General features: G+C 31.9%; 1 protein-coding gene across 2 annotated transcripts; it reads right to left on the reverse strand.

The window, feature by feature from the left end:
• Positions 1 to 1,669: 1,669 nt before the first annotated feature.
• On the reverse strand, positions 1,670 to 14,873 carry LOC105973344 (agamous-like MADS-box protein AGL8 homolog). 2 transcript variants are annotated; one of them, XM_088816883.1, is made up of 8 exons: positions 14,218 to 14,873; positions 6,374 to 6,452; positions 5,678 to 5,742; positions 5,432 to 5,531; positions 4,800 to 4,841; positions 2,428 to 2,469; positions 2,171 to 2,319; positions 1,670 to 1,956 (listed from the first exon to the last, which is right to left on the reverse strand). In XM_088816883.1, exons 1-8 carry the CDS (start codon positions 14,400 to 14,402, stop codon positions 1,842 to 1,844), a joined length of 777 nt encoding a protein of 258 aa, XP_088673009.1. In that variant the 5' UTR covers positions 14,403 to 14,873; the 3' UTR covers positions 1,670 to 1,841. The 2 variants fall into 2 exon arrangements, with proteins under 2 accessions (XP_088673009.1, XP_088673010.1); XM_088816884.1 differs by having other exon boundaries at positions 1,670 to 1,943; positions 14,218 to 14,699.
• Positions 14,874 to 17,875: the final 3,002 nt, after the last annotated feature.

The raw sequence follows: 17,875 nt of genomic DNA on the forward strand, positions 1-17,875 counted from the left end.
ATTTGACCTCTAGTAGAAGCTAGACTTTCATTCAAACCCATAAGGAAACTCATGACATACTCTTGATTATAATGAGCCTGTAATTTTTCAAAACCACCACAGTCACACTTGCCACAAGAACAACATGGCCGATAATTCGCCAATTCATCCCAAATAGCCTTGACTTTAGTGAAATATACATTCACAGATTGACTGCCTTGGGTAAGATTGGCCAGATCACGACGCAATTGAAAGATGCGAGGACCATTTGTCTGCGAGAACCGAGTTTTCAAATCATCCCAAATTTCTTTCGACGAATTGGAATACATACTACTTCCTTGAATATCCTTCGAAACAGAATTAATAATCCAAGACATGACGATATTGTTATTTCGAATCCAAGCATTTCGCATAACCAACTCATCAGCAGCAGGCTCGGAAATCGTGCCATCGATAAATCCAATTTTGTTTTTCACCGTTAATGAAATCGTCATAGCTCGCGACCACGAAGCATAATTGTCTTCAGTTAAAAGCTGCGAACCAGAATCAAATTTGGACCATCAGTCGGATGAAGAAACATCGGATGCGAAACATCATCCAACGGAGAACGAGCTGGCGGCGCCATGAAATACAAGCCGAAAAAGATGATCTAGATAACATAATATAATCGTGCGGAAACGAGAAGATAAGCGATCGAATGAATGAAAAACTACGATCGAATCAATGAAAAACTGATACCATGTTAGAACCCTAATCTAGGGTTCATATCAAAAGAAAAATAAAAGGGGAACATAATCACAGAGAAGAAGAAGAATGAATTTGAGAAAAGAAAATTAATTGATTACAAATGTCAGAAATCAGCTTTAAATAGCTGTTACAATAACTACCTAAAAGCGCTTATGGAAAAATAAAACTAATAAAAACGTAATAACAAAAACATGTTTACTTAACAAGAGACTTATAAATGGTATACATAAATTACTAATTAAACAGCTTATACTACAACCATATGTTCCAATAAATATTAAATTATTATGTCGTAAATAATTTAGAAACAATATTGTTAATGCTTATGGATTTTTTTCCATTCTGCAAGCATTAGTGAAAGAATACGATTGATCGGAAAGAATCGCTCAAGCCCGTCAAGAAACTCATGACATATTCAGAATTATAGTGATCATTCAAAATTTCTAATACCACCACAACGACAGCCTAAACAAGAACATCGAGGACGCAAATTAGTAAGCTCATAATGAAGAAGAAAATTGGACGAAGAAAATAAGATGAATCTTGATGATAAAAAGCAATCAAGATGAAATCTTGATGAAAAAACACAAAGAATCTTGTGAAAAACCTCGATGGATGAAATGTCTGAGAACCATTCATTGCGGAAATTATAAAACTGATACCATATTATGTTATGAGAGAGAAGAGAAGAAGAAATTAATATGAATTGTTTACACCTTGAATAGAGGAAGTATAAATAGTAGTACGCATGCATTAGCTCAAAGTATAACTAGGGTCAACTTAACCTAACTATGGTTAACGGTTTACAACAGATCGGATAGATAACTAACTTGATTCCATGTTGTAGCTAGCTAACAGATTGGTTAGAAAATGTACATTATAACATTGGTCTGCAAATTAAAGATTGACTAATAAATCTAGGTTTACACGGTGTACACAATTATTCGCCAAGCGTATATCATAATATTTGAAGTAGTGTTTACATAATATATGAATTTGTACAGTTGAAGATTGCTAAACGCACACAAACGTAACATACATAACTGATCGAATAATGGTAAAAGTACACGTAGATAACATATTATTATTATTAACAAATACACAAATAAGTAATTCTATCCATCTATTTGGTGTAACATCCATGAGGGTATTCCCAAGTTCGAGGAACGTGCATTATTCGATGCATCGGCTTCTCCATTATTCTGGCACGGAGCTAGCTGGTATAATTCACTGCGTTATATACGTATATATAGATGCGCATTTACATATATGAGTGAGACTTATTACAGCTCCAACAGTCAACACACAGTATGTATCTCAAAGCAGGATATATAGTAGATACTTATATCATTGTCTCACATTTCAATATATATGTAATAAATCAAGAAACCAATACTTATAAGAATATTTTTTTTTTGTTTTTATTTTTTTTTGTATTAATTACCTGATATTGGAGGAGCTCAAATTCTGAGGTTGATCGAAACAAGTGACGTTCAAATCGTGGTTTAGTTGTGCGAGATTGAAACAAGAAGAGTTCAATTCGTTGTTCTGCGGTTCGTCCCAAGCAGCCAATTCATTTTCCTTCTCTTTGATCTGTATTATATAATCATGCATTAGTAGTCCAAACAAGTATACAATCATTAAAAGCAAATTATAAATTGCAAGATTGATAAATAGTACTGAGAATTAATATATCTGCACCTTCTTTGCAAGCACGTTGTTTTGCTCCCTCAGTGACTTATCCTGCAACATGCATATTTTAATTAGTTATTTCCTCAAATATGTTTTTTCCATTTTCTGGTTCAGATTTCAGTTCATGTTATATGTAAGTAAATAAATAAAATAAAATCATTAGTGTCCGTATAATATATAGGTTATATATCATATAATATCACCTAGCGGTGAATGTCATATGGAACCGATCGGAATTAGCCTTTTTGGAAAAAATTGAAAGTACTAAATCAATTCTAATTCAAATTCCAATTTCAATTCCAAAATTTTGGAATCTAAAAATTCATTTCAATTCCAAAAGGCTAAGAAATTTCGGAATTTCGGGGAAAAAAAAATCGAAAATCACATAATTTTTAAAATTTCAAAACGTAGCGAAAATTTTCTGAAACTACCAATTGTGACTTTTGACTTGTGGCCAATGATGTTAGAACCGGACCGAACCGGCCGGTCAGACCGGTTCGACCGTGACCCGGCAATAAAGCGGCAAGGTCTGACATCTAAAACCGGAAAAATTAAAAACCGGGGTCAAATGACCAAAATCCGGTTGACCGGGTAAAACCTGAGAACCGACGAGTCAGTCAAGGAACCCGGTTTTCGACCAAAACGTCTCGAACCACCGCTGAGTTGGTTATTCGTGACTAGATTTGAACAAACATTCACATACATAGTAGTGGGTGGCCGGATCTAGTCATAAGTGGTCGAAGAATTGTCAGATATGATCATGGGTGATCGAATAGGGGTGGCCGATTGCCGGATTTGAAGAATAAAAAATGGAAAAATATAGGTATAAGCAATAAAATATCGTAAAAAGTGAGGTGATGTAGATAAAAGTGAAAATAATAAGTGAGAGATTAAAAATATAAGGAAAATAATATTTTTAAAACATTAAAATTAATAAAATAATGGCATATTAAAAAAAATCAAGAACCCTGTTGAACCGATTCAACCCCATAAACCTATGACTCAAATGGTCATCCGATTCTATAGCCGATTCGGTTCTGAAAACATTGCTTGTCGCTGAAACTATAACTCTTTGCATAATAAATAACAATAGTATAAGAAACTAGGGTTTTTTTTAGGTGACAAATAGCATATAAAAGTTTTTGACATGGCCCATAAAGTATAAATATTATACTGCTTAGTTTATTTTGAATTATGTAAAATAAGTAATAATTTATATTATTTATAGGTGTATTTTTCGGAAACTAAATTGGATCGGAAATTGGAAGTTCCAATTTTTTTTCATATAATTCCAATTACAATCTAAGAAAATTGGAAACATTCAGAAATCAGAATTTCAAAATCGGAATAAAAAAAATTGTTATAAAATCGGAACTTTTCGGATCGGAACCGGCAGAAATTGGTTTTTTTTTTCCAACTTGCACCCCGAATCTCACCTATGTTATCGTTACTTATTTTAGTGTGTTAAACTCTCATTCTTTTTTAGATTTCTTTGCACTAAATCCTTTTTTATTTTATTTTTACAGTTCTATTTTTTTACAATTTTTCCCCTTCAAAACCCTGAATCATCTTCTCAAAATTCCTAAATTTTGTATTATATATAAAATATTCCTCAATTTTAGGTTAAATATATAGACACCCTTGTTATTTCTTAAATTCATCTTCTTCAAAAAACTTCTTCTCAGTAAAACACACAATATTAACAAGCTGGTCCCTGAAAGTTATTTATTAAAAAATATCATTCTCAAGAAATTATTATATTTTTTAAAATATTTATTAAATATAAATATCATGTATTTTGCTCACCCAAAAATATAATATATGACCTCACAAAATATATGATATCATTTATGGAATAGAATTAGTATATATAGTGTATACGTAGAACGGAAACTTCAACTGCTTGACGTTTCTGTGTTTCGGACGCGTTTTGTGTCCGGCACTCGAGGACACTTTTCGGACACCTTATGGGTCGTTTTCCATTTTCTAAAAGTTAGATGCATGTTTGAATAATAATTTTTCAAATATTTTTGTTGCTTCCCTAATTATGTACATAATGTTAACGATCAATTGCAAATTGATAGTTGATAGTAAAATTATTTTGAATATGTTTGTATGAAATTATATAAAAATAATTTATGTATAAATAAAAACTTATATATATGTTTATATAGCAAATTTATAAATGTATCCTATACTTTTAATATTTACATGTCTTTCCGTTTTCCCGTATCACCATTTCCGTGTCCGTGCTACATAGTTAATTGTGTGACTGTGAAAGTAAAATAAGGAAATTTCGAAAAGACAATAAAATATAAAATCCCTTACCGTAAACCAATTCAAGGACAATTAACAAACAGTAGAGGCTAAATTTTTCGTACCTTTTTCTGAAGCTCCGTGATGGATTCATTCATTAGTTGATTCTGCAAGTAAGTAACTCATGATTTAGTTACTTAATTACTCATAAGTAATAATTAAATATATGTATTATATATATATATATATATATATATATATATATATATATTAAAAAATTTACCATGCTTCCAACAAAATTAGAACTACAAGAAAAAGTCCATCTTTAATTAATATTTTCCCCATGCAACAGATGTATGAGTTATAACATATTTGTGATAAAAAGGATTGCTAACCCTAGATGCATGCTAACATGGAAAATGAAAAATATATTACTGCTGAATTATTTCACTATTATTCAAGGGTATATAAACAATTGGATACATAAATATTTAAATTAATTATAAAAACACATATTTTACAACAGTAAATATTTATAATTTCTTTAGTGTTAAATGAAACTTGCATATCGAATCCTCTATCTACAGAACTTGCATTGAATGGTCCTCTTTTTTTTTTCATTTCTTTAGTGTTCGAATAGACGAACACAATCTAAAATTATTTTCTTTATGAAGTTTTTTAGTATTTAAATTTTAAAATACATAGTGAATTAGCTTCATCATTTACTTTAAACTTTAATATATATATATATATATACCTTGCGCGTACGAATGTGCTTAAGAGAACCATCAAGTTGATGTTCTAAATTCTGCAGCTCCTTCATGCTAAGATTATCAAGCTCATCTCCCATATAATGCCTGCAAATATCAACAAATCAATCCACCAACTTTAAAATAAAATGAACATACATATATATATATATATATATATATATATATATATATATATATATATATATATATATATATATATATATATATATAAGAGAAAAACTATTCCCCACTTCTGATTTCTCTGCAAAACCTCCATTCTTGCCTTTAGCTTTGCATGTTCTAAACTCCAACTTGCCTGTTACAAAAAAAGAATATCAAAAAAAAAAAAAAAAAAAAAGGAAAATTCTACGTGTTCAGTATATATTCTTATTTTGCAAAAATAATTTAATTCAAACTATTGAAGAAATCCAATTTAGTAGATAAAATCCCGATTAATATTGTAAAACTTGAAGTTACTACATACCCTATTCCTTTGTTAAATTGAAAAATCGTAGTTCAAGCAAATTCATATATTCCTTCAAATCTGAAAGTAAATTCATTTTGGAAAGCTACGATTTTACTGAGATTTACGAACGACTATATATATTTGGCAAGACTTAATTATTTTTCTTCTTTTTTTCAAAACCCAAGTAACCATGAAAATGTCATGTATCCTCTAATTATATTAATTAAACTTAACGCAAACAATGATGTAAGATATTTTATTCATGTTAGGACATATTGTTAATTGTATAAATCGAGAAATATAATACTTTTAGTAACTTGTTATTTAAATTAACAAGATATGATATTATTTTATTAAAAATTTAAATTTATAGTACCCCTCCAATGAATTTTACTTAGAATTCCAATTTTAGTACAATGCTAGTCGTATTTATGTTGTTTCGATTCACAAAAAGTGTGTTACTTAAGAAATTTGTGTTTACCGGGGAATCGAGATCTGGCTCTTTCATCTTCTTTTCAGCATATGAATATCGATCGTATCGTTCGAGGATCCTTTCCATGCTGTAAACAAGAAAAAGAGGGTTAATTAACGCAGTTTATTAATTAATTAAACACCATTGTCAATAATATCATGTTTTAGGTATCAAAACAATAATTGAAAATGTTAGCAAGTAAGAAGAAAAACTTGCTAAGTGAAAAAAAAAATTTAGGGGATCTGATTATTATGTTACGTAACCAGCTCGATAATTTGTGTAGGAGAAAAAATACCATTTTATTTTATAAGATAAAGAATTTTATTTTATGTTTTTTCGAAGAGTACTGCTAAAAATGATTTTGTTAATATTTACAAACGTTAATAATGGAAATCAAAATAATTTATTATAATAATCTTGGTTATAAGTTTTAATATATAAGTAACTAGGTTAAGTTCACCAAATTTTAGATTGTTGATAAAATTTTGGAAGAGAAAGTACTTTTATCCTCGAGTGGGTAAAAAACCAAAACCTACTTCTTGTCAAAAGTTGATATAATTTTTTTTAAAATAAATAAATATACATTATACGAATTTTTTATTAAAAGTAAAATATCGAAATAACAGATCTCCTACTTAACTTAACCAAAATCGTTAATGGGATTTCAATCGATCATTGTTCAAGAAAAAAAAATATAATTTGAGCAATTTTATTATCATAATCGTCAAATTATATAGTTAAAATTAAGGGTTTATTACCAAATAATAACAATAAACATACAAAACAAGTCTATTTTAGTTCGAGGAGAAATTAAGTATACATATGTGAAGTTGAATTAATACTCTTTATATTTAATGGAAAACAATTTGATATTAGTATTTGAAATACAAAAAATTAAATATGTTTCACAAAGAAACTATTTAGAGTAAAGCAAACAAGTAAAAAAAGAAAGTACTTTAGGTACATCTTGAACAGGTAAAGCTGACAACCGTAAATATATAATTTAATGCACAAATATAGTGCATGTGTATATTAATCAATTTCAAAAGTAAAACTGAATATATATATATATAATAATTATCAAAAAAAAAAAAAGAATATATATATATAATGAAATAGGAATAAATTATTAATTACTCGCATATATAATCATGTTAAGAAAAAGCTGTACAGGTATAAGTAAACAGAAATTAATTAAGGATTTAATTTGCATGAAAATTTATATGAAAACTGCTTTGGAAATACAAATGAAAAGATATAATAAATATATATATATATATATATATATATATATATATATATATATATATATATATATATATATATATATATATATAAAATATACGTGAAAATGGTTAGTAAGCAAAAAGAGAAAACACATACCAGAAGAAGAAAAAAAACATTATATTGCATGTAATAAGAGGAAACCGAAAGGGATCGAATGTACAGTGTCCGATTATCCTATGTACCAAATTTTTTTTTTTTTTTTTTAAAGGAAACAGTTGTATGTCAACAAAATTAATAAATATATATATAAAAAAATACAATTTGAAACACTACTTGAATTCAAAATAGCAAATATATTAATTTATTAAAAAAAAAAAAAAAAAAAAAAAGAGATACTAGCATGAATAAAGAAACACAATAAATTAATGGAAGAAAACACACAGAGAGTGAGTGCAAGAAGAAGATGTTAGAAATTTATCGTATATACATACGAATTCCCAAGAACCAACATGCTTGAATCAACGAGAATTATACAGAAACATAAACACGGAAGCGTACCTTACATAACGGAATCGAATCTTCGAATCTCCACTGGATTTGGGACAGGTCTTCCAAAGAATCCGCAGTTCCTTAATTTTTCTCTCTAACGATGGATTTTAGAAGAGATGGAATGGTTGCGTTTCTTTGGGGACCACGACCCTTTTTATAACTGTAGAGTCCAGTTATATTATAATTGTGATTCAGCCCCATCAATAAATCACAACTAAGCCCTAATTGTCTCTACACATTAGGCCCATAATTATAGTTTAATACCCATAAGTCCAACCCAATAACCTTTATTAGATCACAATTAATTTGGACTTTCTTTAAGATAGCCATACACATTCACGTCACATATGTGAGCCCACATAATTATTGAAATAATTCCAACAATCTCCCACTTGGGCCACATATGCTATATACCTTATAAATGTGTACACCTTATGAGCTCAAAATTGCTATCATATAAAAAAGTATTCCTTACAATCTCGTCCATTGACCATACTAATATAGGACTAAAGGGGCTTTCGTCACATTGAGCGTGTCTAAACCCAACAGTAATCACGTATACCAATATAGCCAAACGACATAGATCAAATCATGGTGTGTAGCATGGAAATTACATATAATGTGATCTTAACATGCCTATTTCCAACTGGTCCTACTCTAAACTTTATTGAGACCAAATCTTTACATAATTGTACAAAGTGTAGCCAAATACTTTATTTCTGCAGAAAACCAAATACACAAAATTGTGTCCAAACATATCATAGAGCTACCAAAATGTATTTATATGTACACATACATACAAACTCCCACTGAACCAAAATATCCTTAAATGATATAACACCTACATGAGCAATGCTCATGAATACCTTATGTGTTAATCCTTTAGTAAGCGGATCCGCAATTGTGGAGTTTATCTTAATATGCTCTATGTATTGTTCACTTTGTACCTTTAATAACAAAGAACTTTCACAAGCTCTTGTTGTTGTTCGAAAGTATAGCTGTTAAATATTGTCACCTTATAACTTTAATACAAAACAAAATGTGCAGCCTGGTGACAAAAATTTATAGCTATATTCCAAAAAAAAGATGCCAAAAATTACCATAAATTCTTAACCATCGTGAAAAGAGCTTAACGTGTTTGCTTAACACTTATGTCGAAATAGCTCAATCGCTTAGGTCTACATTAACCAAAATGGATCTATACTTTATACACATCATAAAACTCTTAATTAGAAATAAACCTCACGATCTCCCAAAATATCTGATTTTGATAAATGAGCATATGTATATAACTTACATTCCCTATAATTACTGTATAACACATTTGGCTGCTTTGCTAAATGATCCACTTTATAGAGTTTTTTTTTTAAATATCTGCCTAACTTTAGGCACGCCTTAACCGAATGCGTACATTCTTTTACTTTAAAAATATTTATTGGGCATTGAATTGAGACTAAACAAGTCTCCTTTGTTGTGAGATTACCTCCCACTGATCCTTGGGTATGTACAATCATTAACTTTATTTATCTCAAAGTACATATGAGATAATTAGCTTAGGATTGTAAAATCATTAACGGGAATTTTAATTTCATTAATGGACTACTTTAGTTTGCAATCAATATCCTTCAAATCCTTAAGATTTTATGGTTGCACTTTATTGTTTCAAAAATATTACCATTTGAGAAACATATTCCTTGTGTCCATAAATCTCTTAATAGAGTCGATATGAGTGAAATATTTAATGAAACGTACCATATATCTTTCAATATTGCCCATTTGAATTACATTTGGTCTCAATTATTTGGAACCAAATTCACACCTTATGGCAATTTGATAAGATCCTAATGTCTTGTCATTTTAAATTTCAACTCATCTTTAATTTTAATGCTTTATTATTTTAAGGTTGTTGAGTTTGCTCTTTAAGTAACAATTATCAAGACTTGATTGGGGAATTGTTCAACATTGTCTTATCAAATCTCCAAATCTACTTTTCAAACAATGACAAGTATAAAGACATGTACATTGTCAAAAGCAGTATTAGGAATCAAATTGATTCCTCTTTAAAGACAATGTCTATAATCTAAATTTCTCCCCTCAAACTCAACATCCTTAAAAGATTTTAAATTTCCCCTTTTAAAACATAATATTTTGCAGCACTTATGTTTCTCCTAAATATACCTTAGTGAAGAAGAATGACTTATCATACTTCTTTGAATGTCCTTGAATGTTCTATTCTTAAATTTTGTACCATTTAAATTGCTTATGCAAGATTTTACCGTAAGAGACTTTTACTTAAATTATAGGTTAAATTTTGAATTATGAAATAGGCCAAGCTTAATGTTTTCAAATGAACAAGCTAACCGAATTTGTTCAAGAGAAAATCTAAATCCATCTAATGATGGTACCAAATGTCTATTTCAAATTCAAAGGAAAACCTAAGAGTCCTTATAGCCTCAATCCCAAATATCTTACATAACCTTTATAGATGTATCTTTCAACATCAATTAAATATTGGTTATGTAAATAACCCTTTATATACACACTTACGTGAATAGTGTAACCTAGGATCTATTCACTAAATGTGTCTAGGTACAAAGTCTTGGAACAAATTAAAGTGAGAAACAAGCATAATTACGTTATTCAACATACCTAAGATGTCAACTGCAATTATAATACTCATCTTAAGGTGTACTAGTCAATTAGCACTTAGTCTTTTCTCTCTTAATTATTTATTCTTCTTGTTTACGGTCAAAGTTTTATTCTTTACATTTTACAACAAACCTTAAATTGACCATTCACGGAGAAAAAATAAATTAAACCATATCCACTTTCAAGTCAGCGAAACCACACTAACTGAAGTGCTATAACTGAAAATCAGATTAGACTATTACTTAATGTGCTTACTTATGTTCCTTTTATTTATACCTTATTTAAACAATAGATATCAAAATCTAATTTGTTGCAACTTTATCGTTTTAAAATAAAACGTATCCTTACCATCTTTAAGGAACCTTCTAGTACGTAGCCCCTAATCAAACCTTATGCCCAAAAGAAAATATTTAACATTGATGCACCTTATGATCTTATATTTTATAATTAGGACGATGATATACTCTAAGTTTTTCTATCTCTCTATCCTAAATATAAGTCAAGATTTGTGCACCATAAAATAAGGAGTATAACTTGTGCAACGGAGCACAAAATAACAACAAATATATAGGCAAATAATGTATAAGTAGAGACATAAACTAAATAGATAATGTAAATAAAATCAATATGCTCACGATATAATCCAAAGGTGACTTTTAAATTTTAAATAATTATTGAATACATCTCAAGATGCCTAGCACAACATTAATATCAAGTCTTTGGACAATAATATTAACTGTAAGTGGCACTCTTGTTGTAGTAATCAAGTGCTGACAATAAATCATGTCAAATAATGAGCCCATCTTTGGATGTCACTTACTACTCACATGGAAACTTAACAATTGTCACGCACTTATTACCACAGTTGCGTATGTGATTCGGCCAAATATCAACCTACCTTTGGGTATAGTTAAATATTCGCATGAATTTACATACACATTACATCTTAACATTCTCAATAAGCTAATCGACACAGAGAGGTCACTTTGGTGGCTTCATGCTTCAATCAGTTATCTTAAAAGTCAGACAAACTTAATAACAAGTCATTAGATGTACCCAAAAATTTATTCAAAAATTTAAAGTCGTTGTTGAACGCTAAGGTTCTAATGACATCACCTGAGCGCTAACAGGCTGTATCCAACACTAAGGTTGCCTCACTGTATTGTTTTCGAATCAAACTCAGTATTATGGTTATTCATAAAAATGAGTATGAATTTGAAAACATCAAATCCATCTTTATTTTGAATTTGAGCTAAAGATTACGTGGGGCTCACAATTCAACCTTATTTAGATTTAGAGGGCAAAATAACCAATAAATCTAACCTTATATGGATTTGAACCAAATTAATAACTCGATTTAGCCTTAAAATCAGAGTCTCGAGTCAAATACCAAATGAGTCCAGCCTTATTCGGTTAATAATAACCATTATTCATATGTTGATTCGTTAATGTTTAAATTATAATTGGTCAGAAACTTATTGAATTAATAAACTAATTCATATCCTTAATTCGACCCATTAATTAAAACATTTAAGCCTAATATGGCATGAACTTTAAAATCTGAAAATTCCCTAATTAAGCCTTAGAAAACCGAATTTGAAATTCCAAATGAATTTCACTTTATTGACCAAACAAAACCTTAAGTGAATTTAACAGAATTCACATATTAGTTCAGTCCCTCAAAATAATTGAAATATTTTAAACGGCCCCAAAACCTCAAATTAACTTTTTTTTTTATTCCTTAAAAAATGCCCTTGCCCCAAAACCAGAAAATCTTTCAACTTAAAGGACTGAATTGAAATTTTGAGAGAAAAGTCTTTGGAAGAAAACGGACCTGAGATTCAGAAATACTTAATTTTAGATTTATAATATATTTTCGAAAAATATATGACTGCTTTTGGGAGAAACTTTAAAAGTTGGGACTGAAATGCAGTTTTCGAAAGCTTGAGGTCTGTAATACAGATCTTTCATTATTTCAAATTGACCCCGGCTGAAAATCAGGAATAACCAAAATATGGGCCAAATTGAAATATTGCTAAATATCTCAAACTTAAATTAGGGGACCAAATTTGAATTACAGAAACCCTAAATCTGGGGTTAAATTGTAATTTCCCAATTTTCTTTCTTCAGACCCGCCGCCACCACCATGACTTTGCAACCTAAGCAACACCACCGCCGAAAACACACAACTCACACTCTCTCTCGGTCGGCCACTAAAGATCCCTTATTAGCGAATCCCCGGCGCCAAGAATCGCCAAGGACAATGGCTTGTGTTCGCTATATTGGCCGCCGGAAACGGGAAGAAGATGGTGGTGTGAGTCATGGTCGTCGCCGCGGAGAATCTTGCGACCGTGAATCACAGCCGAATGGCCGCCGTCTTCTCCTGGCTGAACTAAAATTTGTTGTGGTGGTGTTGGTATGGTGATGGTGGAACCATAGGGGGGACTAATTTTAAATTATTGCAGCGGTGGTGCCGAAGGATGGCTCGGCCGGAAAACCAAATCAGCCGCCATTCATTTACCGTTGCAAATTGGAATTTCAGACTTTTATCGTAAACCTTAATTCTTTAATCTTAATTCAATTCATAAGAATTGACTTAATCATTAAAAAAAAAAAAAAAAAATCATGTATCCAAAACGGAATCAATCAATAACAATAGAACAATTTCAAATAATTGAATTGTATATCAGATTCCGATTCGCATAAAGAGAGGAAAAATCAGATATGCAACCCAGTAATTAAATCGTATTTCAGATTCAATACTAGCCCTAATTTCAGATTCAATGTCTGACCAAAATTTTTAGATCTTAATTCAGGATTACATAACACAATTATGGATTCAAATTTTGATAACAATTTACATAATCAAATTCATAAAATCATATCTCATATAACACCTAAATCCCCGATGATTCAATACATGGTGGCTCTGATACCACTTGTTAGAAATTTATCGTATATACATACGAATTCCCAAGAACCAACATGCTTGAATCAACGAGAATTATACAGAAACATAAACACGGAAGCGTACCTTACATAACGGAATCGAATCTTCGAATCTCCACTGGATTTGGGACAGGTCTTCCAAAGAATCCGCAGTTCCTTAATTTTTCTCTCTAACGATGGATTTTAGAAGAGATGGAATGGTTGCGTTTCTTTGGGGACCACGACCCTTTTTATAACTGTAGAGTCCAGTTATATTATAATTGTGATTCAGCCCCATCAATAAATCACAACTAAGCCCTAATTGTCTCTACACATTAGGCCCATAATTATAGTTTAATACCCATAAGTCCAACCCAATAACCTTTATTAGATCACAATTAATTTGGACTTTCTTTAAGATAGCCATACACATTCACGTCACATATGTGAGCCCACATAATTATTGAAATAATTCCAACAGAAGAAAGAAGATAGTGTACCTAGAATCAGAAGCATATTCAGACAGCTTTCCTTTGGTGGAAAAGACAATCAAACCAACATCGGCATCGCACAGAACTGAAATCTCATGAGCTTTCTTAAGAAGACCAGATCGCCTCTTTGAAAATGTCACCTGCCTGTTTATCTTGTTCTCTATTCTCTTCAGCTGCACTCTTCCCCTCCCCATTTTCTCTCTCTCTCTCTCTCCTCTTTCTCTCTCTACTTTCTTTTTTTTTTTTGCCCCAAAAACAAAAAAAAGAAAAAAAACCCTTCACTGATAATTATACACAGGAAATATGTGTGTGTGTAAGTGTGTGTGTGTGAATCTTGTTGATGACTTTGTATGTTTCCACCTACTAAAAGTGTAGTAGTGTATTATGATTAATTATATGATGGACCTTGCTCTCTCGTTTTTACCGTTTCTATATACATGATCTGTCTCTCTCCACACCACTCACATATTTTTCTTTCCCCACTCCATAATAGTAAATTCTTATTTATTTGTCCATTTATATTTGTGTGGTGGGTGAATATATATATATATATATATATATATATATATATACACGCGGGGTTTTTTCTGTGAATTAATGACTCTCTCTATCTCTCTCTCTCCTCGTACTGTTGGTGTTGTGTGTGTGAGAGAGGAGAGAGAGAGAGAGAGAGAGGGGGAGATAGCGTTGGAATATGTTATTAGGGGGAGCAGTAGTGATAAGTAGTTTCAGATGTGGACATGAGCGGTATTGGGAAACCAGGGGTGGTTTCGTGGAAATGGTTGTCAAGCTGTGATTGGTTAGAGATGGGTTGTGTAGTCCTGTAGTACTAGCGTGGTTGCTGTCTAGTTTTTATGGGCCACGTTATTTCTGAGGAAAGTTTTGTACTAGGTTCTTAATTGGGTTGTACGGCCCGAATTTTTTTTCTATTGTTTCTCTCTTCTCTTCTGTGCACCTGATGGGAATGTTCATATATATATACATAATACATACATAACTACTTTCCCAACATTTATATATGTTTCTTTTTTTCTCTAAACGAGGCTTTCTAGCATTTTGATTCATAATTAAAAAACAATATAATGTTAATTTGTTTATATTTCAATTAATTAATGATGAAAATTTCTCGTGTTGCAACATTATTGGTCAAACAAATAAAACGCATTAAAACCTAGAAATAGAAAAAAACTGACATCGAAAAACGGGATTGTTGCCAGATTTCAATGTCATAGAATGTATCAATTTGATTCTTGGAACATTATAAAATTAGGATATATATTGAGAGAGCTAGGATCGAATCAGTGTTATACTTCAATAATAAAAAAATATTTAAATGCTGATGATGTAGGTTGAATGGCTTAATCACTAATTGAAGTTGTGAATTGTGTCTGAACTGAGAAAATGTCAAATAAGAACTCAAGCGCTCGGAGATACTTGCAAAAAGGAGTGCAGGGTATGATTTTTCGGTGTTAGCACTTCCACGGTCAAGTTTAGTCGAAATCGTAGCCAAAAACTATATATGTATTTAGATAAATATAATAAGAATGTGTGTGTTAGGAATATCCAGGAGAGAAAGTCGTACTTTCCTTGTGCTTTAAGGCTGTATTTATACATGTCGTAGGGATGGGGTGGTGCCCCCCCCCCGTTCTGTCTTTCGTCAGATACACGTGGGAATGGTGCGACTATTACGAGTTGTGCTTGTCTGCTTAGGTCGAGCTATCTTATGCGATTTGGGTTAGTTCAATGGAGAGAGCGTGCATGTGTTGTCGCTCCTGATTATGTCGTAAATGGGCATCTCGCAGGTCCATGTCGTGTTGCAGGCTTTCCGCCTTTATTTCTGACATTGGCTCGAATGTAGTTATATCCGCCGTCCATGCCTACCCTATGTGGGGTTACTGACATGCTTCATGGAGTGTTAGTGGGTAAGTTGTGGATGGGCTTGGTTTGCCTTTGGGCTTTGTGTGAGATTGTGATATTTGGGCTTTTAAGGTAATTGAGTCTGTCGCAACCACTCCTCCAGTTCGTTTAATAGATTCGTAATATCTTGTTCAAATTGAATTTGTGCATATTTTTATTTGAAAAAAAAAAATTATTTCTTCTTATGGCCTCATACTTTCCGCTGGGAGGGCACTATATACTACTCCCCTAGTTAGCTGGGTTGGCACGAAATTCTGGTCGAGCGAACTCATGTGCTAATTTTTTTATAAACACGTACTACTTTCCAAGTTTGTTGGTTTCACAGGAGTGCTGGTCAAGCGAACTCCTTTGCTGATTTGTGTTTTCTTCTAAATAAGCACTACTCCCTCAGTTCGTTGGGTTGGTGCAGAGTGCTGGTCGAGCGAACTCTCGTGCTCAAAAAATTTCAAACACGCCCTACTCCCCAATTCGTTGGGTTGGCACGGAGTGCAAGTCGAGGTTGGGCGGCTAATGCAATACTAGCGGGCGCGTGAAGTACAAACCTAAAGTAGGCCAAGTGGGTGATTTTTTTAAACGCGTAAACGCATGTGTAGCATTTAATGAAGTCTGACACCCGATGTGATAATGACATTGTTCTTTACTATTTCCTGTCCTTCCCAGTCGTGGCCTTTAGTGTTTCATGATCGTAGGATTGGAAATCCAAGCACGTTGGGATGGCCTTAGTATAAATAGCTCGAATCAATTGTCTTTATTCTTGTTACACTTCTTCTGCAAAACTTGTTGTTTCTCTGGAGATTTCTCTATTTTACCTTATTAGGAAAAATCAGCGCTTCTCGTGCGTACAAGTTATTTTTCTAGACCTAATTTGGTTTTTTTTTTTTTTTGTGTTTCCTGTTTTGCTTTCCATTTTCTTCGTTTGGTAAAAAATGGCGTCTCCTTCGTTATCTTTCCCACATGTGAGTCTTTCTGTTAATTCTCCGGTAGTCAACACTGATATTGATCATTTGCGTCCCTATTCTCCTTCTTGGGGGCTTCTTTCTCCGGACAATTTTATATCGCGGCGACTTCAATAATTATGGTTCAGTTTTCCCCTTTGCTGCTTGGCGATGATTATGCGTTAGTCCTCAAAGATTCTACTGCGGCGGAGGCGACCCAAGTATCTCGTTGTTGCATATTAGTCCGGATGAGATTGCCAAAATTCGGAGAAAGGTTTTATTTGATGACGGGTTTGGGATGATTATCCCGGACGCTGATGATTTACTACCACCAGGTAAAAATGGGTCTTTGATTCCCTTGAATTCCTTGTGCATAGACATGTCCCATAGGCTAAGGATTCCTCTTAATCAATTCACCCTAAATACGATCAACCATGTGGGTTGTTTCTATATGATTAACGTTCATGTAGGATTAGAACCCCTTGTAGACGCATACAATTAAATAATTGGTTAATTAAATTAGCCAATCAAATTGTGTCTAAATTCAATTATATCTTGTCTTGCAAGACAAGTCATGGAGAAAAATATCAATTAATTATTGGCCAATAGGATTGTTTCTTCTATTTCAAGTTACAAGAGATAAATATCAATTTAATAAAGGCCAATCAAATCGCGCCACGTCATGAAGAAGACTTTGTGTAGGACTCTTATTCTACCACTATAAATAGGGACCCTCCCTACACAATTCGAAACACAACTCAAGAAGAAGAAAATTTGTAGGAGAAAATTCTCTCTACAATATTCAAGTCGTTCTT

This window comes from Erythranthe guttata, chromosome 4 (genome assembly GCF_056151865.1).
Source record: "Erythranthe guttata isolate IM_541 chromosome 4, IM_541, whole genome shotgun sequence".
Classification (NCBI taxonomy): Eukaryota; Viridiplantae; Streptophyta; class Magnoliopsida; order Lamiales; family Phrymaceae; genus Erythranthe; species Erythranthe guttata.